Source organism: Urtica dioica, chromosome 12 (genome assembly GCF_054948205.1).
Source record: "Urtica dioica subsp. dioica isolate 48M chromosome 12, U.dioica_male_clone48M_v1_H2, whole genome shotgun sequence".
Classification (NCBI taxonomy): Eukaryota; Viridiplantae; Streptophyta; class Magnoliopsida; order Rosales; family Urticaceae; genus Urtica; species Urtica dioica.
In genome coordinates this window covers 15,196,261-15,223,874 of record NC_142767.1, presented here as the reverse complement: position 1 = coordinate 15,223,874, position 27,614 = coordinate 15,196,261, and the positions used below count along the sequence as shown (strand labels likewise).

Sequence of the window (27,614 nt, the reverse complement as noted above, 5' to 3'; positions counted from 1 at the left end):
ATCCGATCATCTTTTAGAAACATCGAAGTGGAAAGATATATATATAGCTTCGTCAACCGATATCACACTCTCCCTTTGTCGTTGACCATTGTGGCTAACAGAAAACACTCGGAACAGTCGAACCGAGCAAAAGCGCTCTCTATCACTCCAAACGATTTCTACAATGGGACGAAACCCCAAATCCAAAGCTTCTTCCTCGAAGCAAGAATCCGTGAATCATGGTAAACCCATCGCCGGCGACGGGAACGAAAGCGACGATCACCGGCCAGGTGTTCGACGAAATGACCCACAGAGATCGGGCTTCGCGTTGCTGTGCCTTTTCGCGATAGTCGGTTATTCTTGCTGGACAGTCTACCACTACCAGTACGACAATTTGCCTTTCCCTCTCACAGCCGATCAGGCTGGGAAAAGAGGTTTCTCCGAAGTCGAAGCTCTCAACCACGTCAAGGCGTTGACTAACTTTGGTCCTCATCCAGTTGGCTCTCACGCTCTTTCTCTTGCTCTTCAGGTTCGCCAATTTTAATTACTTATTTCTCCAGCTTTAATAGTATTTTTCACATGGATGACAGTATTAGAATAATACAATAATCTCAAGAGAAGCATAGTAGATTATAGCAATAATTTATAATCTCAAGATAGACATTGGTTAGTTGCAACTTACAATAAGTTTGTACTGCACAGAATTTTGTCGTAAATTTGATTTCATACAAAGCACGTTGTTGCTGTGGCTATTGCTCAGAAGATATAGAGTTGTTTGTTTCACTTGCAGTATGTTTTGAAAGCATCGGAAGAGATCAAGAACGGTACTCACTGGGAGGTCGATGTTGAAGTGGAACTTTTTCACGCGAAACCTGGAGCGAATCGTCTGGTTGGTGGCCTATTTGCCGGGAAAACTCTAGCTTATTCAGATCTGGATCATGTCCTATTAAGAATCTTGCCCAAATACTCGTCTGACGCCAATGAAAATGCTATTCTTGTCTCCTCTCACATTGACTCGGTTTTCACAACGTACGCTCTCTCTCTCTCGCCCAATTCGAGCTACCATATATGAATAGTAACTTACATACTATTTTATTGCTTGTTGGTTAAGTGCATTCTAGATGAGTTTAAGCTTTGTCTTTCGTAGAAATCATATATACCGAATTTACTCATGCATTAGAAACCATTTTATGCTGATTATATATTAAAAAAAACTAAAATATACTTTTCAGGGGAGGAGCTGGAGATTGCAGCTCTTGTGTAGCAGTGATGTTGGAACTTGCTCGAGGGGTTTCTCAGTGGGCCCATGGGCTTAAGCATGCTGTTATATTCCTGTTCAATACCGGGGAAGAGGAAGGCTTAAATGGAGCTCATAGCTTCATAACCCAGGTTGTTAATTTATTTAGCGTTGTGAATTTCATAGCTGAGATCTTGGAGTTCTGATTGTAAGAATGTAGGGTTGTGCTTAGAAAAGTGGTTCTAGATTATGAATCTCTTAAGCTTTTTTTTTTCTTTCTTTTTTTTTTTTTACCTATACTTTTTCCCCCTTTGTGCTTATGTTATAATTTTCTTCTTACATTGTTATTATCTTTGACTGCCTTCTACAGCACCCATGGAGTAAAACTGTTCGTATGGCTATTGATTTGGAGGCTATGGGCATTGGAGGAAAATCGAGCATATTCCAGGTTAAATAAAAGAACTACATATTTATGATTACAATACTACCCTTATTACACTTAGGTTACTTGCAGATCTTTATGTATATATGATTTCTTAAATTCTGGAATACTACCTTCTGCTTGAATTTTTATTACGGGTTATTTTTTTTTTTTTTTTTTTTTTTATATGTAATAGACTGGTCCTAATTCTTGGGCAATTGAGAGCTTCGCAATGGCATCGAAGTACCCATCAGCTCAAGTCATAGCACAGGTTTGTGTTATTTTTCTCTTAAGGGTTCTCTTTCGAATGCTAACTAAAAATTGAAATTGATTCAAATATGCCCGGTATTGTTGCTGTTTTTGGTCCTGCAGGATCTATTTTCCTCTGGGGTCATAAAATCCGCTACAGATTTCCAAGTGTACAGAGAGGTTGCTGGCCTTTCAGGGCTAGACTTTGCGTTCACAGATCGCTCAGCTGTTTATCACACTAAGGTATGTTTCTTCTCTCTCTCTCTCTCTCTCTCTCTCTCTCTCTCAGACTACACTCTTTCTTCTGTCTTGTTCTTAGAATGATTTTTTCCGATGGGTGTGGTAGTCGTTTTTTAACGCCCTATTTTCAAGAGGAGAATACAACTGGCCTACCCCAGACCATTACAGAAAACAAATAACTAGAAAACAATCTATTATTTTAATATTATGAAGCCATTCAGTGAGTAAAAAAACAAAGAAGAGGTCTGATGCCTTGCCTATATACATATATATGTGTATATATATATATTGTCTTGAGGATTTTCACCCTGATTTGTGAGTTCACTTGTCCTCTGTGTTTCAAACCGTGCAGAATGATAAATTTGAACTCCTCAAATCAGGATCTCTTCAACATCTCGGTGAAAATATGTTGGCTTTTCTGCTTCACACTGCTAGATCTTCTCAGCTTCCAAAAGCCAGTGCAATGGCCGGGGAGGAATATTCTGGCAAGAGCAGTGCTGTGTATTTTGATTTCTTGGTAAATTTCTTCTTCTCCGGCGTTTTAAGTTTCTTGTCTGGGAAGAATCATTGCAGCATCTTTTAAGTAGCTATTTCACAATGGAAAAAACTATACAAAATACCCTTTTGAAACTAATTGATTAGCAAAATAGCCAAAATTTTAAGTTTAGCCAAAGTTATGATGTATAAATATTTTTGTGACACTGTCAATAAGAATATTGATGCTGTGTATAAGGAATTTACCACTTTCAAAAAATTTATTCACAGGATCAAAAACATTATTGAAACCTAGTTATCGCACATTATTGTCGATTTTAGTTATCTCACTAATTTTAGACAAATCCTTTAGTTTCAATCGTCTATTTAGCTATAACACCATATTCTAACATTTACCTCAATTTCAGGGAGCGTACATGATTGTGTTCAGACAGCATTTTGCAAACTTACTTCACAACTCAGTGATAATGCAATCACTTCTGATTTGGGGTGCATCGTTTTTTGTTGGCGGCTATCCAGCAGTGGCTTCTTTCAGCTTGTCTTGTTTGAGTATAATCCTCATGTGGATTTTCTCAATAGGTTTCTCTGTTATCGCTGCGTTCATGTTGCCCTTGGTATCATCATTCCCGGCTCCGTACATCGCAAGCCCGTGGTTGGTATTTGCTTTTTTTGCCGCCCCGGCTCTTATTGGAGCGCTGACAGGGCAACACTTGGGCTATCTCGCTCTTCAAAAGTACTTATCGAAGGTGTATTCCAAAAGAAAGCAACTTTCGCCCGCTTTGCAAGCAAATTCTGCGAAGTTGGACGCTGAGAGATGGCTCTACAAAGGCGGATCGATCCAGTGGCTCGTCCTTCTCGCTATAGGAAACTACTTCAGCGTCGCCTCTTCTTATATAGCTCTTGCTTGGCTGGTTCCACCAACGTTTGCGTGTACGTAATCAACATGAAGTTCATCATGTTGTTTTCTAGACATTTTATATGCTCGTCCCTCAATGTACTTTTTTCTTTCGCTAATCACTTATGCTATAATTATGCCTAGATGGCCTGCTTGAAGCAACTCTAAGACCAACCCGATTACCAAGGCCGCTGAAGCTTGCAACCCTTGTGATGGGCATGGCCGTCCCAATATCAATATCTGCCGGAATTTTTATCCGCTTGCCCGGGACCTTGATTGCGACATGGGTTCGATTTGATAGGTAAATTCCGAAAGAGGTGATTATAATTTTGTTTCTTATCTTATGAAATAATATTTTTTTTGTGTTTCTACTCGCAGGAATCCCGGCACCGCTCCTGAGTGGCTTGGAAACGTAATAGTTGCTGTTTTAGTTGCAGCTGTCGTGTGCCTAACTCTTGTCTATCTCCTCTCCTATGTTCATCTATCAGGTTTTGTTATTTACCTTTTACTCTCTTGCTCCTGAAAATTATAGCTCATCATCATCTCGGCGTCATACAAATGAATATTTAGTCATGAGATTCAGCCGATAAACATTTGTTTAATCTCTAAGTTGGCATGTTTTCCTTTATGATGTTTAGGTGTTAAGAGACTGATTCTGGTCTCCGCAAGTGTGGTATTTGCTTTATCACTCGTTGTTACAGCACTAGGCGTGTTCCCACCATTTACCGATGACATTGCAAGAACCGTGAATGTAATCACACCTTTTCCTTTCACTTATTGTTGTACGCTTCTTCCTATTTAACATATTTACTCATCGCATTTGTTAAGGTTCTGTTAGAAATAAAATATTATTGGGACAGGTAAAAATCGTAATTTTATCTATCTAATTATATTGCAGTATAAATAGATGAGCAGTGTGGGTTATTCAGTTTGGTTATTTTAGGAGTAGAGGGAAGGAGTGGTCAATTTGGTGTAATGATCGAAACATTTATCAGTTATATATTATCTCGGGTCCTATTTAGTTCTTGACTTTGAGCTTGTGTTCAGGTTGTTCAAGTTGTGGATACAACAGGGAATAAGGATGATGTGAGGTCTTATGTATCATTGTTTTCGACGACTCCTGGGAAGTTGACCAAAGAAGCTGAGCTGATTAATGAAGGGTTCACATGCGGGAGGGATAAAATAGTAGATTTCGTCACTTTTTCGGTCAAATACGGTTGTTGGGCACACAATGACGAGGACGAAGGTGGATGGGAAAAGTCAGAAGTTCCTTTGCTACATCATGTTAGCGATACGAACGAAGATAAACAAAGAATCACACAGGTGTTGATCGACACTAAAAGCTCAACACGCTGGTCTCTTGCAATGAACTTCAAGCATATAGAAGATTTCGCGCTGACAGGTATGTCGCGGCTATAAGCCCCTGATATATATATATATATATATATATATATATATATATATATATATATATATATATATATAACTATTTATTTTACAATCCAATGATCACTATCATCTTGCAATCTCAGACGCGGATAAGTCGGAAGAATTGGTTTCGGCTGGAAAGAAGAGCAGCGTTGAGGGGTGGCACACAATTCAGTATTCGGGGGGTAAGAACGCACCGAAAAAGTTTGGCCTGACACTTTTTTGGAATAAAAACTCTTCTAGGCCAACCGAAGCGGAGCTTCTTGTGAAGCTCAGAACCGACATGGACAGGCATACACCAAAAGTTGAAAGGGTTCTTTCAAAGCTTCCTTCATGGTGTTCGCCGTTTGGCAAGTCCACCTTTCCTCACACCTTGGCGTTCTTGACTAGCCTTCCTGTTCAAATTTAGTTTCTTTTTATTGGGAAAACTTAAAAGAAGCACCTTTAGCTTTTGCAAGCCGGGTAAATATTATTTAAAAGAAGTAGCCAAGCTTCGTGATATACAATTTAAATGGTCATAATTGGCAAACTTCGTCCTGAACTAAGTACAAAAAATTGGTAATAATCTAGTCGACGAGATGTTTTAGGAATGTGTTAGTTTTTCAAAATGAGAGTTGAGATGATAAATTTTATTTGATTGATTATTTATAGATGATTTAGTTGACTTTAATATTTTCGACGCTTTCTTTTCATTATTACATTTCGACAGTGTATAATCAATTATGTTTTACATTTACGCATAAGTTGCAAAATATATATATAGAAAAATATAACCAACTAAGCCACATGAAACTTGTTGATTGTATTTTAGCGGACGTTGATTAAGATTTAGAAACAAACATTTTTTATGACATAACAAGTGATTTCATACCGAATATATCTTATTATTAATTGGGAAATTTGATTGATTTTCGAAATAAAATAAAATTCTAATTGATATTCATGATTTAAATTCACTATCCTCTCCGTCTAACACAATAGCCCTAACTTTTCAAAGTATATTCCAAAAACACAAACAAGGGCAGCGGTCGATGATATGTCCCTGCCCAAGACCAACCATATCCGGCAGGCCAAGGGTCGCTGAACATCGTCGAAGACGTTGCTCTCCTCCCTCGGCCCTCGTCGGTGGTCCATGCTCTCTCTCTCTCTCTCAATTGCTTATTATTTGGAAAACTGATATTATCTCCACATTTATTTTTGGCTTGACTAGACAATAAAATTGATTTTTGTTTGTTTTAGTTTGCCGTTTCTTGAAATTAGTATGATATTGCTTTGAAGGAGAATAAATTGATGTGTGATAGGTGCGTGTCGTACGTAGAAAACTCATATCATCCCAACTAAATCCGAGCTTATTTTTTAGTAGTTTTGAGGTTTTTCGTGTATTTTGAAGGTTTTCAGGTCAAAAGTGGGATTTCTATGATACCGTGGGCAAATCTATACAAATCCAGGCATTCGGGATAAAAAAAACGAGTCAAAAACGAAGAATGATTCAAGAAGACATACAAACCTCGCGCCGCGAGGTCTGGAAATCATCCCGAGCCATCTCCAAGCAGTTTGCACGTCCCGCGAGGGTATGGAAGTGGAGACCTCGCGCCGCGAGGTCAAAGAACTTTAGCGCCGAAAGTCTCCGAGCGTCAAGCGCGGAACGCGACGTCCCGAGAATATCTACCTCGCGCCGCGACCCAACTACCGCGCGCCGCGAGGTGCGCCGAAACCAAAAGAGGAAATGTGTTTTCTTGGTCAATCTGAGCTGTTGGATCATGTTTTATTACCCAGTCTACTCCGAAAATTAGAGGAAACCCAAGAATTTCGACCTAAGCCTATAAATACACTTCTCAACCTCTTGTTTAGGGACTTTAGCACTTTTTATTGTTTTCACTTAGTGTTTGGGAGAGATAGAGAAAAAGATGAGAGCCATTCTTCATCAATTCGCGCCAATTACAGTTTTATTCTTCTCCTTTACTCTTGAACTCCAGTATTTTAATTTACAATTGAATATTTAATTATGGTTTCTTCTTCTTCCTATTCTTTTATTTTCTTTTTGTTTTCTCGCTATGCCATGAACTAATTCCATTAATGACTATGGCTAGCGGGTTTAGGATTCGGTTATGGATATGATTTAATATATTGAAGTTCAATTTCCATTCTCTACTACTTTGCTTAATTCAAATCCGTTTTAATGCTTGATCGAGATTAGCTACCTTGTTCATGATTTTATACTTCAACTTAATGCTTGAGAAAAATTATGTTGTTAGTGTTTTGGTTTGAATTACTATGATGCATGCCTAGGCTAGAGATAGTTAGGTTGCCATATAATCGTGGGAATACTCTTGAAATTAATGCATGTTTTTGTTAGGGATTGAGATCGAGAGAAGATTTTCCTAATTTTGACATAAATTGTTAGATGCTCGAGAGAGATTGAGCAATATTCTTCTGTGAGTATGATTAGCAAAGATTAGTGAGTTGATTATTGATTGTGCGTGAAATTCGTGTATCCAAACCGTTGAATAAACCCGTGAAGCCTTGGTCCTTAGCCTCTCTTTCTGCTTACAACTATTATTTGAGTTTTGTTATTTATTTACGTTAGAACTTGTCAATAATTTGTGACATCTTTCCATCTCCTCTTTAGTTCAATTCGTGCTAGTTGATTTGTTTGTTAATTAAGCTTGTTCCTCGTGAATATTACTTGAGCGACACGTGCACTTGCGCGCGTAAAAATCGCAACACTGTGAAGTTCATTGGCTCACTAGATTTATGTTTGGCGTGTTTATTTTGATTAATGTCGGTATATGTATGTCATTTATGTGATTTTGATGATAAATAGAGAATAGAAAGCATGTCTGACGAGAGGGCTTATCTGTTTTTCTTTCTTCGTGATTTAGGCAAATTGGGAACGTGTACAAAAATATTAAAAAAAATGTGTTTATTTGTGTTAATGTCTACGTAAATTTGTGTCAATGTATGTAAATTTATGCTAATGTTGGTAAATTTGTTACATAAGCACTACGACGCAACCTAAATAAATCATGTGATTTGTTTATTTTGGTTAATTTAACACATAATATTGTTGAATACGAGATCTCCTTCTTTCGTAACTTGTCATTTTGATTAATTTTACACATAATATTTGTTATTTACTGAAACTAATCATTATTTACTTAAATTTACAGATATTAGCAATAATACTAGATTTCTGGTCCGGCACATCAATAGTGTTCTTCGCGTCAAGGATCCGTGTAGGGTATTCTTCATGTGCTCACGTCAGAGAGAGAGAGAGAGAGAGAGAGAGAGAGAGAGAGAGAGAGAGAGAGAGAGAGAGAGAGAGAGAAGAAGAAGAAGAATCTAGCCCAAGTTTCATTTTATTAGGAAAATAGCTTACCTGGCCGAAGTACTTATAAAACTAATCACAAAAACGTGTCTAAAGTTTTTATTGCAAAAGTAATGTTTTTCAAGTTGTAAATACTCATTTTTCATTTTTTTTTTCAAACTAGCGATTCTAATTAGTTACAAAACCGTTATCACACATGCAATTTTCACAGCTGTAATGAACTATAATTTGAGCAAATGAGCCCCTACCTTGAATTATCAAACCCATGCCACATATCACTTAAGCGCATTTCAAAACGACAGTATTCTCAAGATCGCGCCCCATACAACTCACATAACTACGCTCGATATCCCACATTCCCATGCGGGAAAGATTGAAATTAGCAAGATAACATCGATTCGCAACAACAATACTGAAAATTATATTAATGAGAGACGGTCTCCACCAAACTTCAACAACAAACTATCTTGACTCTCTAGTACTTTCCATTGAATTGAATTACATTGACCTAAGATCTTCTTTGGATGAAGGTCATACCAACCTATAGTGCTTCTATCGTGGTCAAGAGTGTTGGGTGTGGCGTTGGGGACTAAAGTTGTTGATGTCACTACTTGTCATTGCGTAGGCCCTACCCATGTATAATAGTACATCGGTTGTGGTTTATCGATATTGATGACCGATGACGATGATTGTTTAACGAAATGGGATAGCATGTGCGTACTTTTTTTGCATTCCATGTGGCACCTTGTATTAATCTTTGTACCTTAAACTAAGTATTCGAACAAAATCACTTGCAATACATGTAGAGAAATGAAGTATTATGTGATACGAACGGCCTTTTAAGGAGAACAATTTGACGCTCAAATTAGTGGAATTATTTATTTTGTTAAGGACAATAAACTTGCAGAGTGAACAATTATATTTATCTTTAATAATAGAGGAATTTGTGGTCGGGTGAATCCACGTTTTTTTCATTGATTATGTCGTTCATAAAGTCCATAACCTATTTCATTAAATGTGCCAAGTGAGAAGCAACAAAATCTATCTTTAAGTGAAATGGAGCCAATGTGAGTTAAATGAAAGAGATATTTATAAAAGGAAAATTCTCATTCACATTCATAGTGGCTACCGCCTAACAAACATCTCAGGCAGAGACCGATACCTCATAAAATTAATCAATATATCACAAATGTAAATGAGAAGCAGAAGACACAAAAAAAAAGAGGCAACGGTTTATTCGAGAGGAAAATCCATTAAGCCCCTCAATCCAAATCTTTTGCATGTTCCTGAAAATAGCGAGAATCACTGACATATAACAGTCATGAGTTCTGATCCATCACCGCCAACTTCGGAAGCAACACTCGAGGAACTTTAAGCTTGGCAAGAGAAGAAGGACAACTTGTCTTGCCCCCTCTAAATTCTAAATCCAAAACATGACTATCTCATCTTTGGGACACAAAAACCAGACCAAACAATAACTCAAAACCATAATGCACAACACAAACATAAAATCACAACCAAACCAAACACAACTCTTAGAAATTTAAATTATACCTCCTTCACACCAAAACCCTCTTCCTGTTCAGAAGCACATCTTCCACATACAACCCAACATCATCACGCTCTCGGACATAGACACCGAAGCAAACGAAGAACCAAAAAGAGACACTAGAGCATCTCGCATATCCCCGCCGACGAAGAGCACCACCTCGCAACTCGCATCTTGCAGTCGTTGAAAAACACCATCTCGTCCTCGGCGAGAGAAAATCCATCCCGCACCTCGCCATAGGCGACCTATGAACGCGAAGAGAACCAACTCGTACTTAGTTTTAAGAGAGACACCGGGGAATCAAAGAATTGCAAAAAGAGACACGGGAGGATCTCGCCATCGATGAAGCACGACTCTCACAGCCCGCGGAGGACACGTCGGCGACTTGAGGAAGTGACTAACACCCTCCCTCATCTCAGAGCTTGGGAAAAATGAAGACCATCACCATGGCTGCAAAGCGGAGAAGCTTCACATAGAGTAGAGGAAGCACCAGAGAGGAAACCAGGATCAGCGGAGAATGAGAAGAAGAGCGCCCTCCTTCCAGGTCGGAACTGTGTCCCTAAGGGCTGTTGGGATAGCAACCTAAGTCACACATCGAAAGAGTAGGAAAAAATTGTTGGGGAATCAAGTGGGTATCAGACACGAACAATCGCTCTGATACCACTTGTTGGGTGGATCGAGCGCGCATCGGACACGAACGATCGCTCCGATGCGCCTCTTTTGAGATGATTCCACCATATAACCATATTAATGCGGAAAAATAATTAATTACGCTGATCATAAGCTAATTAAATTATGGTTATAATTAACAAGATCTAGTTATGTTTAATTAATTTAATTCACGAGAGCATATAAGTCAAGCAACCGATTTGAACGAAAAATGAATACTTACAGTTTTTGGCTCACGAACTGAAAGCTTTCACAATCCGTCTTCGTCTTGAGTCGTCTTGATGAAGGACTCGAGGATGACACCTTAGTCTTCCGAAACGTAATCTCCGAGACGAATAAGAAAGATGAGTGGGCACAGTCTTTATCTCACTAGATCACGAAACTAGGTGTTTCGAGATCTCGCTCTTGTTTTACTAAGAATGGAAACGAATTTCCGAGGGGAAGAGAAGCAGAAGTGCACGGCCAAGGAAGGCTAGGATGCACGAAATTTTTCACAAAAATTCCTTAAAATAATTGCTTATTTTTGTCTTCTCATGAACCCTTATTTATAGTAGTAAAAATGAGATATTCATGGAATCTTCCAGAATATTTTATTTCCTTTTATTGTGTTCACACTAGAGGATTTAATCTAAGCCATTGGATCTCAACAAGTGAATCCTACTTTTTCTCTCATCCATCAGATCAATATCTATGGGATATTATTCTTTTATTTAAATAGAGAATAATTTATTTAGTGAGATAATAAAGGAGAATATATTATTCTCCTATATATTCTCCTAAATACTTTCCTTTAAATAAGGAGAAAATATAGGACAATATCTTATATTTTTCTCTCTCCTTTATTTAAACAACTAAAGAGAAAATATTGGTAAATACCAATATTGAAATTTCGATCTTGATGGCACACGGCCAAGGAGATTTGCGCAAACCCTAGTGCCAAAAATCCTAATTCGAATTTTCCATGTGTGCAATGCCCAATTGCTTAAAACCCAATTAATTATTTATTTACTTGGTCCAACAATAAACAAATAATTAATAATTGTTTATTTACTTGATCAAACAATAAATAAACAATTCTACCATAAATATTTATTTAATTATGCGAATACCCGTTTTCCAGAATTAATATTGTCAATCACAATTACAGCAAGTGAGATTAATAATGATAAACATTATTATACGAAAGTTCTTATCCGCCTTTATCAGAGCCGAATCGGGGACTATGGACCTAGTAATAGGAGCTTAACAAATCCGATGAAAAAGACGAAATAGTCCTTTCTCTTTTGACCATCGATTCGTCTAATCTTGGTCAAATACTCCACCTTGTAAGCCAAGACTGAACTCTCCTTTATACTAGAATTATATTTACTCATCGTGACGAGTGTCCACTGATATAGTCAGTTCGTGATCAAGATCCTCCAGGTTCAACCCGTGTCAAGAGAAGTCAATTTTTCCGTTATACTTCTCTTGATACATATAATCACTTCCCACTCGAATTATGCTTTGAGAAAACTCTCAAGACATAAGCTGTGGTTAGCATGAATAGCCTTTTAGCGAATGAGTCAAAGAGCCCAGTAACATAACCTAGTGTCCATGATCACTTCAGGATTTAGATCAAGTCTCACTGTGACCATCATAGTGACCTCGGTTAGTGTGTCGTAACGGTCCTTAAACGACACATCTACACCAAGACCTGTCCAGGTCGTACACTTACCACAAGTGTAGAATGCTCACACATAGTGATCAGCCTTCACCTATGTGTTCCACATATATGACTTTAGATATAGCTTTCCAGGCGTATATCAGTCATCGACCATGTTTTAGCACACCGCCCGAACTCAGGTGCCCAGCACGTGACTCAGTTAGATACGGAGGTTATGGAAGATAGTTGTTATTGATTCTAATTGTTTAGAACTCAACCCACTAATCATATAATGCTAATAAAGTAATCTTATTATCGAATTTAGTAATCATTTATTCATTATCTTCAAGTGGACAATATTCCCAACAAAAATTACCTTAGATATAAGAGTCCCACTTACTCCATTAGTATGTGGCCTTTTAGGAAGGAGGCTAAAAATAAAACCGTGCGGACTTGGGCGCAAAGCGGACAATATCATACTGATATGGAGTCATGGTGAGGTGACAGTCCAACACAGTGGAGGAATAGAGGCCCTACAAATGGTATCATAGCCAAAGGTTCAGGAGCACTGAGAGTTTGGCTTGCGTTTGCAGTGTGGAAGGAGAAGTCATCAATGCGATGACCTCGCGATGGGAGTGCCTTGTCTCGAAAGTCTTCCTGACAATGACGATGGTCAAGCAGCGTGTCCCGTTGGCATAAAAAGGGAGGCCACGTGTATGTGGTTCTTAGTTTGAGGAAAGGATTGTTGGGGTAGCAACCCAAGTCCCACATCAGAAGAGTAGGCAAAAATTATCTTGGATATAAGAGTCCCACCAACTCCATTATTATGAGATCTTTTGGGAAGGTGCCTAAAAACAAAACTATGCGGAATTTGGCCCAGAACATATAATATCATACTAATGTTGAGTCATGGTGAAGTGGCAACCCAACACGGTGGAGGAACGGAGGCCCAACAGGAGCGGCGGTTGAAACAAAAGGATATAAGAAAAGACCTACAAAAGATGTGAGTTAAAGTAAAGAGATGAACGTGGAAGAAGTAAGGAAAGAGAGTTGTGTAGAAGAAAAGCAAACGTGGTAAAAAAATGCCCGTATAGACAAAATGGCATGCAAACGGATGGCAGACTTCGGGCATACGTGCACCAGACAAGCCATGCATGTCGTATTTCATCCTACATCTTTTTTTACTTCCTCTATAATCATTCTTCAATAGTGTGATCTTGATTGAGGTGGTTAACTTTGGATTCTATAGATATCAAATTAGGTTTAATGAGTCATTAGCAAACAAAACAATAGAGTAGGCATAAATTTCCACTCAAATGAGTTGGCTGTTAACTAAATTATTCTTGATGCGAAATAAAAATATATATTCTCATCCTTAAAGTCTTAAAACTATTATGTTTCTCAATGAACAAACAAATATTTTATGAATACTTATGGACAAGTAAACTTGGACTATATGAACAGAACAATTGGAAATTTGTTATGTTCTAACATTATCTATAATATCAAAATTTTGTCCATTGTTACTCATGAAATTAAAATTTTTGATACTTTTCCACCAATTTTGTACTAATTAATAGGGGTGTAATCAGATTAGATTGAAATCGATTAAATACAACAAGGTTTTTAGTTTTAAAACTCAAATCAACCCGATTAAAAGGTAAAATCAAACAAAAACCAAACAAAAAAATAATTGGATTAGTTCGGATTATTTTTTTCAACATATGACTTTATAACTCGAATAAAATCATATATGTATATTATATCCAATACGCTATGTCTTATCTGAACCAGATTTACATGTTAAAATAAAATTATCCATATTTTTAATAGTCCGATCTTCATGTATTAGCAATTCATATGGTATAATGAGTACTATTTAATTAAATTGTAATATTTTTAAAAAAAATTATTTTTTAACAATAAGTCATATAAAATATTTGCAACTTAAAAAAAAATTAAAGGATTAACGTTATCAGATTGGTTTGATTCAATTTAATCTCACGGTTATAAAAAATCAAATAAACTCGGGGTAGTTACGGTTGTGGTTGGTTACAACTTACAAGTCAAACTTTTTCGAATTTTAATGAAGTATTTTAAAGAAAAGTATGTTTCGATTTGGATGATCGGATTATTTGATTCGGCGATTTTATAAACATCTCCTCAAAAATTTTATTTTTATTTTTATTGTATTTTTTATTATTTTTTATTTTATTTTTTACTGATTGAGTGGTGGCTGAAATAATCGAAACAGGATGTTGCAATAAGATTTGGTCGAAATTTCTATATATTCGGAAGATTCGAAACAGAATTTTAAAAGAAAAGAAAGAAGTTTCCGATCCGACCAAACGCCCACCTTGAGACTCTTAGGACAAGTCGTATTCATAAAATTCCAAAGATAAATAATAATAAATATTCAAGTTAACCAGAAATTGAGAGAGAGAGAGAGAGAGAGAGAGGTAGAATCTGAGATTCTCATCTCGGGAAAGGGGAGAGAGAGAGAGAGAGAGAGAAATGCGGACCCTAGCGTTGGGTGTATCGGTCTCTCCAACTGCCATTAACGGCTCAACCAAATCCTCATTCCTCAACCACCCTAATCTCAACAAGTCAGTCCCTTCTTATCCTTCCCCTAGGGTTCCCAAATCTAGTGATGAATTCACCGTCATCTCTCTTTCTAAATCAGGTAACATTCGTCTCTGTCTTTTGATTACATCCTAATCGCCATTTCTGTTTCGATGTTTCCTCTACTCGTGTTTCTTAGTGCGTCCAAAAATGCTCACCTTGAAGCTTCCTTGTTTTTGGTCACTTCGGATACGGTGTTTTTTTTAATTGGTCAACTATAAGCTTTATTCGTATCGATTGGCATCGGAAATCGGTATTAACTGATGTATGAAACAAATACCTAAACTGGCAGCTGTCAGTTTTCGAAAAAAAAAAATAAAAATGGAAGCTTGGTGTTTACAGTTTGCAATATCTGAATAATTGAGTGTATGAAATATTAGTGTATGAACCAGATACACAAACTGTCAGCAGTAAGTTTACGAAAATAAAATAAAAATGGAAGCTTGGTGTTACAGTTTGCAATATCTGAATAGTTGAGTGTATGAACCAGATACACTAACTGTCAGCTGTAAGTTTATGAAAATAAAATAAAAATAGAAGCTTGGTGATACAATTTTAAGGTGAATCTGGAATTTTGTGGTGGGTTTAGGAATTTGCAGGGCAAGCCAAGTGGCAGCGGAGTTGTTCCCGAGCGTGTCTCCGGAGGAGATTGTGGTTCGTGAGGCGAGGCTAGAGGACTGTTGGGAAGTTGCAGAGACTCACTGCAGCTCGTTTTTTCCGGGCTATTCGTTCCCTCTGGACTTTGTGTTGAGGGTCGACAGGCTCGTCGGAATGCTCGCCGGCTTCTCCGTGCCCGCTTCCTGCAGAAGGACCTGCTTGGTCGCAGTGATTGGCAGCTCGGCCGACGAGACTTTCCTCCTCGGGACCCACGACTTGAAGATCGGCGATTTCGACGGCAAGATCAGCCTCAACAAGGGATACGTTGCTGGAATCCTGACCGTCGACACCGTGGCCGATTTTCTCCCGAGAAGAGGACCTCTCAGGCACAGAAGGTTAGTGTCTCGCATTACCCATTTCAACGTTATAAAACCGAATTAGTTATAGCAAAATATTAAGATTGAGCTTGTTATGTGCACACTATCTGAAACTGGACTTTCCCTGAGAGATTTTATTTTTTTTTCCCTTATTTTTGCGATGACATGCAAAGAAAGCGATGATCTGCGATGGTCTGATTATATTTAATTTCGATGATTTTCGATAGTCTGCGATTATTTGCGATGGATGCTGATGACAAAAAGGATTTAGATGGTTTCAGAGGCATTTTTGTCCAAAAATGTGACAGAGTTCAGCTTCAGATAGTGTGCACATAACAAGTCCAATCTTGATATTTCGCTACTTAGTAGATTTACAAATGAAATTTCTATAATTATTTGTGGGAGCCAGCAACGAAAGCCTTTTTCGAACTTGGATTGTATTCAGAATTTTATGCATGAAAGTTGTTGACACAGGACTGGAATCGCATACATATCGAACGTTGCTGTTCGCGAAAGATTTCGAAGGAAAGGGATTGCGAAAATGCTGGTACAGAAGGCCGAAGCTCAAGCTCGGAGCTGGGGTTGCCGTGCAATCGCTCTGCACAGTGATATTAGAAATCCAGCGGCCATGAAGCTCTACGAGGGACAGGGTTTCAAATGCATCAAGGTCCCAGAAGGAGCGAATTGGCCACACCCCAAGACCGCTCCGGATGTGGTGTTCAATTTCATGATGAAGCTTCTCAACGCTCCTCCCACTGCATGATTTCGTTACGCATGGAAATTAAATACTTTTGACGATATAAAAAATGTATGTACCGTATTTGTAATTAGTTTGTATATAGGTGGAACAACAAATGGGTTTATGCCACGAGGCTAGTCGGGTTCGTCTTCGTTGAAAACTCGGTCGTTCTTCCAAGACGTAGACCTTAAAATGTCTGTGATGACAAAGTAGAAAACAGGAATTTCGGCTACTAAGGTTGTTTTCGATACTTTTTTATTTTATTTTAATTGAAATATGGTTAACGGGATCAGTTCCTACCTTTTTTTTTTTTTTTTTTTTTTGTGATGTACAAGATTAGTCTAATTATTATTATTATTATTGTTATCAACTAAATTGCTTATTGATTTAATGATTCTTGATGTACAAGATTAGTCTTTAACTTCGACCATGTTGCTAAAATCTTAAAAATATTTCTATTTTACTAATCAATCAGTTTTAAATGATTATTTTTATTATTTTTCTTAAAATTCATCAATTTTTATAATACTTAAAATTTGCAATAATGGTAACTTAATAAAAAAATTGCAAATAAAGAAACACTGTCTAATTTAATTTAGTAACATGAGGTAAAAAAAAAAAACTTAAAACTTAAAAGTGCAATATTAACATATGAGGAATTGTTTACCAAAATAAGCGGCCAATGTATAGATGTATAAAATGTTCGAGATAATTTTATTTTCATTTGAGAACAAAATATATTTTTTCCGTTTTATGTGTGTGTGTGTGTATATATATGCCATTTTGATATGAATACATAGGAGATTTTTGTCACCGAATATAAAATATAAGGTATCATTTGTTATTATTAAAACGTAGAGCATAGTTATGCTATTTTGATAAATATTGGGCTATCTTCCCAAAAAAAGATAAAAATCTCGGGAGATTTTATCATCTTCCCGAAAAAGATAAAATCTCGGGAGATTTTTGTTATTTTCCGGAGTTGAAGAGACGTAGTTTGGTGTTCCCATTTCTATTTTATTTCTAGGAGTAATGGGCTCCACAGGCGTTAGGATTGCTTTTAAACCTATTCCGTACCTGTGGGGAAAAGCAGCATTTTCCAGGGTAGCGTCTCCAAAAGTAAATAGCGAAGAATTGTAGCATTTGATGGGAAAAAAAGGTTTCGGAAGTTTCAGTGCGTTTCTGCGTCCGGAAAAACCCTAGAATTTTCGCATCTTCTATAATCGGGCTGGCAGAGTTATTAATTTCATATATATCAATTAAAATCATTCGTGAGTTTTATCTGTGCACAGTAGTATTTAATTTTTCTGATTTTTTTTCGAAGAAAAAAAAATAGAATATAGTTTTGGGAGAAAATTAGCGGAATTGGCTATGGCGATCTGGTTGAGTAGGGAATGAGATGAGTTGGTAGCTATGGCGTATCATCATCAGGTTCCGGGTCCTAGCTCCGGGTCCGGGTACCAGTTCGGAGACACCACGTTCACGAAGGTCTTCGTTGGAGGTCTGGCATGGGAGACTCAGAGCGACACCATGAGACGCTACTTCGAACAGTTCGGCGACATTCTCGAGGCCGTTGTCATCTCCGACAAGAACACCGGTCGATCCAAGGGCTACGGTTTCGTAAGCATCGTCTTTTTTCTCTGCTTGGAATGGTAAGTTTGATTGGTTTTCTGATTGGCCGATATATATTGCTGTCTCAGGTGACTTTCCGAGAGCCAGAGGCTGCCAGAAGAGCCTGCCTCGATCCATCTCCGGTCATTGATGGCCGGCGAGCTAACTGCAATCTCGCCTCCCTCGGCCGCCCTCGCCTTCCCATCCCATTCGGTACTGTTCTCGTACTCCTTATAGCCACCTTGCTTCTTGAATATGAATATCCTTGGAGTTGGTTTTCTTGCTGAGATTACGAAATTGTCATGTAATTCAAGCATAGAACGGCATTTCTATGTCTCACTGGTTCTCTCTGTCTTTTATCACTCGGTCCTATTGATGGTACATAGAGAGAGTACTAGCGACAGTTAACAGAATAAGGTGCTAATTCATGGACGAATGGACACAGTTGTCATGTTTATTTCCAAATTTATGCCCCTTTTTAAGTGTAAAATTTTATGTCAATGCGGGGAATTTCTAGGAGATAAACATGAAAGGGCCATAGAAGTCTACCATTCTCAAAATAGGGGCAAATAATGCCTTTTTTTATACTAATTTTTCATGTTCATTGTTGGATTTCTATAGTGGAATTGAATTGAGCAATCATATAATAATTCGATAAACCCAACAGCCTCAGTTAGAGTTGGGCAAGCTCTCAAGATTTCGTTATTCATTGAGATTGTTCTCTCTCTCTCTCTCTCTCTCTCTCTCAGGACGACCGCGTACCTCTGCTGCGTATGTGGGGAATCCTCGCGGGGCCTACGTTGCGCCTTTCGGGTATCATCAACAACAACATTTGCAGCAGCAGCAGCAACAACAACAGTCGTCTCATCAGCAACAGATCTCATATAACTACCAAGGCCTGATGTATCCGCCCAATTATGGGTGAGTTGCGTTAAACAAATAACGGGTCACTTCTCTTCTCTCATATATTTCATTATTTTGTTGTGGTCGACTTGTTTATGTTTATCCAAAGCTGCACAATTTTGCTTCTTGCTGTTGACGCCATTGACAACCATCTACACTACTAGAGACCAATATTCTTCGGTTAATTGTATTTTTTATTTTTATTTTTAATGTTGAGGATCACCTGGCTAGTTTGGGATTGAATAAACATATGGATAGTGCTTCATTTTTGGCTTTTTTATTTTTTATTTTTATTTTTTATGTTCGGTTAATTGGATAGTGCTTCACCTGGCTAAGTTGTATCTTTTATATCTCTTTTTTTGTGTTTATTATTAAGTTAGCTCCTCTTAAGGGCTTTGCCTTTCTCATTATTTATTTCCTTCCTACAATGTGACGTATGCCGGTCACGAAATGCACTCCTGCTTTGAATAACCCATGGAACTAAGTAGTTGTTCCCTTTGCAGCCAAAGCTACGTTTATCCAAACTACAGTCATGATGTGATTGGTAGTCGAAGGAAAACAAAAAGTTTGTCAGTTGCGGAACATTTGTGCTCCAGATCAATGTTTTTTGAGCAGGCAATTTTATAATGCCGTTGTGTATAGGACCATGGATTGAGTAGTCACTCAACTTTTCGTAAAAGATCTCGTACTTGAGATAAACTATGGTAGAATAGGAACAATTTTGATTTATGGTTAGGGAATGTTGGTCCTTGTCCTGGTGATCTTCAAGGTGTGCTTATCTTTATATTTCCTCCATGCCAAATTTTTTTTTTAGATTCTTAATTTCTGCACAAATGTGTGTTTTGCAGAAGACACAAATATCTGTTTTACGGAATAATACAATGGTTATATGGTTGTTTAACTCGTGCAATGGGTAATTTTATATGAGCAGGTATTCACCATACGGACCTGAGTACGTCTATCAACAGGTGAGTAGTGCCTAGAAATTTGTGCAGCAACAAATCTTTTTTTAGAACAAATATCTTGTAGAAAAATTAGTCTAGCATTTAGCTATGAATTACAACCGTCCAAATTCTTGAACAAAACAGAAACCATAAAGCTATTATAGAATCTATATTTTCCCAAAACTGAATCCTCAGTGTCTTCTTTATCTTTGAAATGTCTAGTGATCTGTTCCAACTAAATAGACTGGAGAATATCGATAATAACAGTTCACTAGACTGCACCTTTCTATGAGTAGGAGTTTCCAGCAGAACCCAAACTGTTAAAGAACTTCATGTTAATCTGTTCCCACAACTCCAACGGTCTCCAATTTCTGAAAAAGACTGTTCTGTAGGAAGTATATAAAACAAAAATGCATGAATATATGATTAAATTTGCAGCGACAAGTGCAATAGCAGCTTACCACTGAAGTATGAGGTCAAACGTGGCTGGTCATGGATTCTGAATTTTGTTCTGTTGTAATTATTTCCATATAGGGTGGTTACAATCCTTATGCGGGTCAGCAATACCTTCAGATATATGGAGTGCCTGGGACAGTCAATGCTGCGGTGTATCCATATGGACAAGCGCTTCCTAGCGGTGGTCAGGGTTACACAACTATGCAAGGTTATGCAATGCCAGGCCATCAGATAGTGCAGTTTGGTGGAACCAGTGTCAGTGGTTTAACAACTTCACCGATGCCCACTATTCAATCCCCATATGGTACAGGTACTTTTTCTTCAGCAATATCAGTTTACAATATATTTTTCAATTATTTAGCGATATAAGCCACATTAACATAAACATTTGCGTTTTAGCCAACGTTTTGTAAGTTTTTCGTAAATAGCCAAAATGTTTCGTAAATAGCATAAAATATGACGTAACCAACGTTATTTACACATATTTACTAGAAATTTACTCACGTTTTTTATCATTTTGATAGCGTAAATAGATTTACGTGGCTATTTACCAAAAACTAACAAAACGTTGGCTATTTGAAAACTTCTAACGTTTCATATGGCTAGATAGCCATTGGACCCTTTATTTTTAGGTATAAAATAAGCAGTATTTGAACACTGTGCGGGAACTTATGCCTTGTAGACTCGCGAATTGTTTGACTTTATGTTTTTCTGCCGTGACTTTGTCAAGATTTTATAAATTGTTGAATTTTTCATGGAGATGGGTACTTTTCCGTGAAGGTAGTTCTGACTAAAAATGAATTGTTTATAATCAGGTATGGCTGGAGGACCTGTTATGGCTCAACCACAATTTATACTTCCTTCTCAGTACGTGCAAGGTGGCGGTTCTGACCAATCAACTGGTTGATGGGTTGATTGAGGTAAATTCAGGAGTTTGCAATTGTCTTGTGTCTTTTCGGAACTTGGGAAAAGAAAAATAAATGTAACCCATTTCTGTATGTTTCTCAGGTATTCTAGATTGCAGCAGGACTAAGAGCAGCGGAAACTGCCACATGAGTGGCGGGCTTCGAATCTAGCCTTGCAAATTATTTGTTTTGCATTCTAGAGGTAGTTAAATATATATATAAAGAGATCCAGAAGAAGAATTAAATTTTCTTGTTGCTAACGATCACAGTTTGTGCATGTGTAGATCAATACATAGTCACGCTCACCAGAGAAGTCAGATGTCTGAGTCGTCGCTCCTTCCAGAAAAAAAGGTTTTTATTCGTCTACGACCTTTCTGTTTATTGGTATCGTATAAACCCTTTTATAAGCTTCCGATGCTTGTGGACGAGGAGTCCAAGCTTGTTGTGGATTGGGTGGGGGTTCCAGAAGTGAATTCTGGCAAAACCCTTCATCGTGTGAAAAATTCGACACGCGCTAGAATCAACATATGATTCTCTTTCAGTAGCTCTGCATAGTCGTCGTCCCCAGAATTCTGGGTGTGTATATAGATAGTGTCTCTCTGGTGCATTTGTTTTATTAGTGGGTTCATCATGGTGCTTTGTTTGTAATATATGACTGTGCATATCAGTGTTAGGATTTTTTTTTTTTTTTTTATTAATTTACCAAAAACTCAACTCCTAGGATCGGGTCGATTTTAGGAGCCTGGCTTCATAACCAAAGGAGAAGCTTCAGGCATTTATTACACGAATCTTTACATTTTTATTTTCCTTGGTGTGTAATGAATGAATACTTTTCCTTTCAATTCTAAAGGGCCTTCTCGGAGGCCATGCTAGTCTCTAAAGGAAATTCAGAATCCTTTTCTTTTTCACCTCTGTTTTACTCTTTGTATTTTGAACTTGAAAGGAGTCTTTGCATGAATATAGTAGATGCATGCATTCTGCTTTCAAAGCTAAATAGTTGACAAGATGTATAATTATTATTATTATTTTTTTTTTTTTGGAGTTGGCCACAAAACACTCGAGAAGAGTATCAGTACACTCGTAATAGGAAGAAGAAGAAGAAAAAAAAAATTAAAGCTTCGTTTGCATATATATCTCTTGATCGTCGAAAGAGGATATCTTTTTGGCGGGTATCAATTTAAATTGAAGGAAGTAACGGCCTGCATGGTGAAAGAACACGATTTGTTTAATGGAATGCTAATTTTACTTCATTTTTTTTTCTTTTGACAAAATCATAATAAAGATTGAGTTCTATGTTTGTGATTTACCTTTTGAATCATTGAACCATATTTGTCTGAATCTCCCTCGTCGAACTGCACCCAAATATTCAAGTTTGTACTTAATGTCATTATATTATATTGTGACAATTTACACCCTGTAAAAATCATTCATACCTGTCCTGTGACGGTATAAAGTCTGTTGTACCAGCCGTTTGATGCCATTCCGAGCTTCGAGTACAAGTACTTGACACCTTCACCGGGATTTTGCAACGAATAGTCGATGTAATAAAAACCTGTTGGTCCGTTGTCAAAAGCAATGATATATACGTTATGAATGTTGTTTTTCATTATTTGAGAATGGTTCTTAAATTGGTAAAGTCAATACCACTATTAGATTTTGCGTTCATGAGTTTGGCAGTCACTCCAGGGGGGCTTTTCCAGCTCCTGTCCAACCCACTCACCTGTTGATAACCATAGGGTCCGATTTGTGATGTTTTTAATCAATTGTTAAATTGGTAAAACAAACAAAGGTTGTGGATAAATCAGGAAATAAGGTTCCTAACCAGTGTCTCAGCAAACTCGTCAACTTTGCCAAACGATTCCATCTTTGTGAAATCCGGACCAAGCCCCGTGATTATAACGCTTACTAAATGTATATAGATGCAAACGGCAATACTATTTAAGAAAATAAATGATAAAATGGAGGCTTTTTAGCGCAAATATTCTGTCAATTATAATCCAAGTGATTATTTAGTCTCTAATTTTTTTTACAGAAAAATAGACCTCAAATTATTATATTCATAAGACTTTGGCCATTTTCATGATATTAGCATTTTTTATATATTCTTTTATGAAATCCAACACTTAAAGAATTTATCAAATTAAATAACGTATTTCTAATTTTAAAATATCATTAAAAATTAAATTTAAGAAAAAAAAATTATTCAACTTTTATTTGTATATTCAGGGTTAAATTTAATGTAATCAGTTTATTTTCTACAATTAATAAGTTATTTGACAAATATAGTTTAAGTTCGTAAATATTTTATTTTTTGTAAGTAATTAGGTTCATTCAAAAGTTCAATGTCACAAAATTAATAGTTTAAGATCGTTTGCTGAAATCTCGGTTTAAAAATTAAAATCTCGTTTTCTTTTAAACAAAAAAAAATGTCAATTAAATAATAGTTCAATTACTATTTGAGCTAAATATTCTTAAAATAATGGATAAGGAGAGAGTATAAGATATTACCATTGGACGTGGTGGTCTCTTGTGGATAAAAGGCAGTGACGGATTTAAACCCATTTGGCTCTCCTTCTCCGACACCAACTCTCCATTCTTTTGTGATTAACACCAACAAGACAATTAAGTGAGACTAATTACATTGTTACTTAATCACAAACAGAAGAAGATTAAATGACACCTTCTGGAATGAATATCTTGAACTTGTTCTCGTCATCGCTGTAGATGCGAAATCCCTGAGGCATTTCTGAGGATAGTGATGGATATCATAATTCATTATCATTATTAAAAGTGTCTGTAAAGTCAAGGGGTTAATTATTGAATTATGAATTCATACCGGTCTCGGCGGATAAGATCGGAGGAGATGATAAGGAAAGCGATGGGAGAGAAAGTCCAAGTCCAAGCATGACGTGTCTTCTTTGGAGAGCATGTTTCGTTCCGCCGCAACATCTCACGCTCGGACGCCAAATTGTGCTTCTCGGACTCCACAGCCTGCAAGTAAATGTGATACCAGCCATGTCTTTATTTTATTTTTTTTAGATGCTGTTTTTGCTTCAATATCTATTACTAATTCTAATATCAATATGGGTGGGTTTAACCCAATCCGTTTTTGGCTTGACTATTAGAAAATAGCCCGACTAAAAAAATCAAAAAGAGATCCGAAATCCGTTGGTTAAAAAGGTGGGTTGGACCAAGACCCGGACATTTTGTTACATTTTAAATTAGAGCATAAATTTGATTGGCTTTTGAAATTGACAAAATATACATTCTAATCACAAAATTATTAAAAAAAATTATACACATACTTTTAAATTTTCAAACTAAAATACCTCTAGCTTAAATTAAAAAACAAAATCACATGCAGATCTGGAGCGAAACAAAACAATTTCATTCATTCCGAAAGTAAGAAATTTATAAAATCAACAAAACAAATTTTCAAAATATATGTTTCATTTTGCTTTGCCCAAATTTGAATTCTTTTTTTTTATATTTTTTTTTATCTCAGTATGATTTCAAGACTTAATTTTCTATTTTGGAAACAAAATTCTGGTTGCGCTTGACCGAAGTCCGCCCAAAAATAAAATGAATATTATTTTATGTTCATTTTGAAGCTCAACTTCGCTCACAAGCTTAACACTCGCACACTTATAAAATAAAATAACTCTCTAGGTATATAATCATATGAAAACTCAAGTTTTATGATATTATCAACTTTTGATAAATTTTAAGTAAATACTCACGAGATTTTTTTAATTAAACAAAAACTTAATAGTTGTAAATAGTCAATAATTGTAAATAAATCATAAGACTCCATGAGTATATATGCAGGCCCGGCCCACCTTCAAGGGAGCTAAACCTTTGGCTTTAGGCCCCCAATTGAAGAAGACCCAAAAAAATTCGTTTATATGTAATAATTAATCAAATAAATGCTCAATGTGTTGAAATCCTTTTAAAATCCGTACGTAAAACATGCAGCCCTTCAACAAAAAAGAGTCAGACCCACATATTAATACTAAGGCCTTTATTAAAAGACCATATGGTATGTATTTGGTTTGAGAGAGAGAGAGAGAGACAATTAAAAGAGTCAGCCCTAAACCCTAATAACAAGCACTCATTACTCATTACTTGTTACGAATATATATATATATATATATATATATATATATATAGAGAGAGAGAGAGAGAGAGAGAGAGAATTCATCTTCCCGGACTTAAAAAATCAACTACCACGCTAAATTGTTGACAATGGATCCCAGCAATAAAAAATATTTACCCATCTGAAGAAGTAAAATTTTTATTAAATTCTATATTTCATCCATCTAATCTTTTTTTTTCATTTATGTGTGTATTGCTTTGATTGTTTTATAGATTTAAGTTCGTTTTTGTATACGTAGTGTGCATTTTTTTCTTGGAATATAAGGATCAATTATCAATTTTTTTTAATTTGGTTTAAATATGTTTGAAAAAAAAATATCAATCAAGATATGATAGAATTTGCAAAATATATAATAAATATGAAAAAGCGCACTTTAAAAATTTATACCAAAGAAACATGTAGAAGCAACAATAAGAAAAAAAGTGACAAAGTGGTGGTATAAAAAAGGCTAAAGAGATATATTAATATTAATGAAATATGTGATAATGTAATATTATAAGAACATGTATGACGTATTAAAAACGATGAGATTAATAATCATTACTTGAGATATGGAGTTCACAATGAGTTCATACAAATGTACATATGTAATTTACTTAGCGTGTATTTGACAAAGGCCTTATTTTTTACTCTCGCTTTAGGCCTCAAATTCCGTTTAGCCGGCCCTGTATATATGAAGTGTTAAAAACGTCAAAAAAAAAAAAAAAATTACTACATCAGCCTAATGACTATTTACTTAAAATTTACAAAATATTCGCTAATTAGCAAATCTCTAAATTTTGGTGACTTAGTTACTTATAAAAAAACCACATGCATCTATCATTCAAACTTTTTCCCGTGATATACTTCTGACCGTAAAATTAGATGCATCTCACTATACAAAATTTCGACACTAAAATCTTCTCAATATTGTCAAAGTTAATTTTCACATCAAATTTAATTGTGTATTTTCTTAGTATATAATGTTTTAGTGGTTATATATTAGAGTGGATTAATTTGAATCTACATAGATTTTGAGATTTTTTTTTGAAAAAAAACCTAAAAGAATGGCACAAGAATAAAAATAGAAATAAGAATGTCATCTATTGGTATAAGTATGGTTGTCGTCGTCCACGCCATAGAATATTAAAGTAATATTAATAAAATATTTATTTTTAATAATGTATTTTAAGTATCTCTAAACATTAGAGTTTCGCACTTCGGATATCAAGATAAAAATATATTTTAATTTTATTTAAGACATCTATTTAAAAAAAAACTAATAATCAGAACCTCAGGTCCATTCTTTCCAAAAAAAAAAAAACAATCCTCATTTCCATAATTCGTTTTTTTTTTTTTGGAATATAATGTTTGTGTGGAGCGTGTAATCACACATGTGAGTTGGCGAGTAACAAAAAAGAAGAGCTAGTCAGAATGATTCGAGTCGACTACATGACGATGGAGATTAGACCACTTGTACACCTACACTTTCATTTTAGACTTCCGTTTTTCACAGTACTCAATGACTCTGATTGTCTAGATCTCGACACGTATATATGTCTGACGTGGATCCGAGGCTGCTTTCTCATTCCTCGCGCGACACACGTTTACTGCCTTCTATTGTCTTGAACTCAACGTGACGCCTCTTTTGGTATTTATCAATTTTTGTTATTTAATTTGTTTTATTAACTTACAGAGTTTTTGTTTTTTTTTTGTTTTGAGAAGGGGCACTATCGGCCAAGATTACATGATATATTAGCAGTGCAAAGCGCATGTGGTACTATCGGCCAAGATTACATATTAGGTGGCACTATTGGCCAAGATTACATACTTATTGGAATAAATCCTAGGGGGCATGCATTTCTGCAGCCTATGGGAGCTTGAACCCATGACCTCTCCGTCGAGGTGAGTGTGGGATTACCGCTAGACCAAGCTAGCTACCACAACTTACAGAGTTGTTCACCGGTCAGCCATGAACATCCATCTAATGTGCTTTTAATTAATTAATTTTTGTACCATTATACTTCAAATAAATAATTATATTTCAAACAGATAAATTTATGGACGAAGGTTCAAAATGCTATTTTTGATGCCGTTTCGAGCTTCATGATTTACAAAAAATCGACACGCCGACGAAAAACCGAACGAAAAAAATGTGGAAAAGGAAAATGAAATACCATTTTCGATGAAAAA

General features: G+C 36.4%; 4 protein-coding genes across 6 annotated transcripts; 3 read left to right on the top strand and 1 right to left on the bottom strand.

Annotated features, from left to right (window-relative positions):
• The first annotated feature begins 10 nt into the window (after positions 1–10).
• On the top strand, positions 11–5,636 carry LOC149379480 (Zn-dependent exopeptidases superfamily protein). The gene is made up of 13 exons (XM_089603381.1): positions 11–508; positions 770–1,008; positions 1,212–1,368; positions 1,587–1,664; positions 1,834–1,908; positions 2,010–2,129; positions 2,479–2,643; positions 3,029–3,551; positions 3,661–3,817; positions 3,895–4,004; positions 4,155–4,267; positions 4,564–4,918; positions 5,049–5,636. The coding sequence occupies exons 1-13, from the start codon at positions 164–166 to the stop codon at positions 5,351–5,353; spliced, it is 2,742 nt and encodes a 913-aa protein (XP_089459507.1). The 5' UTR covers positions 11–163; the 3' UTR covers positions 5,354–5,636.
• Positions 5,637–14,432: 8,796 nt separating this feature from the next.
• LOC149379479 (Acyl-CoA N-acyltransferases (NAT) superfamily protein) lies at positions 14,433–16,756 on the top strand. The gene is made up of 3 exons (XM_089604369.1): positions 14,433–14,815; positions 15,344–15,746; positions 16,203–16,756. The coding sequence occupies exons 1-3, from the start codon at positions 14,647–14,649 to the stop codon at positions 16,489–16,491; spliced, it is 861 nt and encodes a 286-aa protein (XP_089460495.1). The 5' UTR covers positions 14,433–14,646; the 3' UTR covers positions 16,492–16,756.
• Positions 16,757–17,541: 785 nt separating this feature from the next.
• On the top strand, positions 17,542–22,316 carry LOC149379478 (RNA-binding (RRM/RBD/RNP motifs) family protein). 2 transcript variants are annotated; one of them, XM_089602751.1, is made up of 8 exons: positions 17,542–18,087; positions 18,168–18,291; positions 18,828–18,999; positions 19,913–19,949; positions 20,460–20,685; positions 21,197–21,301; positions 21,390–21,488; positions 21,571–22,316. In XM_089602751.1, the coding sequence occupies exons 1-6, from the start codon at positions 17,881–17,883 to the stop codon at positions 21,286–21,288; spliced, it is 858 nt and encodes a 285-aa protein (XP_089458877.1). In that variant the 5' UTR covers positions 17,542–17,880; the 3' UTR covers positions 21,289–21,301; positions 21,390–21,488; positions 21,571–22,316. The 2 variants fall into 2 exon arrangements, with proteins under 2 accessions (XP_089458877.1, XP_089458876.1); XM_089602750.1 differs by having other exon boundaries at positions 17,543–18,087; positions 20,460–20,691.
• Positions 22,281–24,359, bottom strand: LOC149379477 (Photosystem II reaction center PsbP family protein). Of its 2 annotated transcripts, XM_089602752.1 has the most exons (8): positions 24,123–24,359; positions 23,967–24,032; positions 23,795–23,881; positions 23,109–23,191; positions 22,931–23,006; positions 22,720–22,838; positions 22,594–22,638; positions 22,281–22,485 (listed from the first exon to the last, which is right to left on the bottom strand). In XM_089602752.1, exons 1-8 carry the CDS (start codon positions 24,301–24,303, stop codon positions 22,459–22,461), a joined length of 684 nt encoding a protein of 227 aa, XP_089458878.1. In that variant the 5' UTR covers positions 24,304–24,359; the 3' UTR covers positions 22,281–22,458. The 2 variants fall into 2 exon arrangements, with proteins under 2 accessions (XP_089458878.1, XP_089458879.1); XM_089602753.1 differs by lacking the exon at positions 23,109–23,191 and having other exon boundaries at positions 24,123–24,356.
• Positions 24,360–27,614: the final 3,255 nt, after the last annotated feature.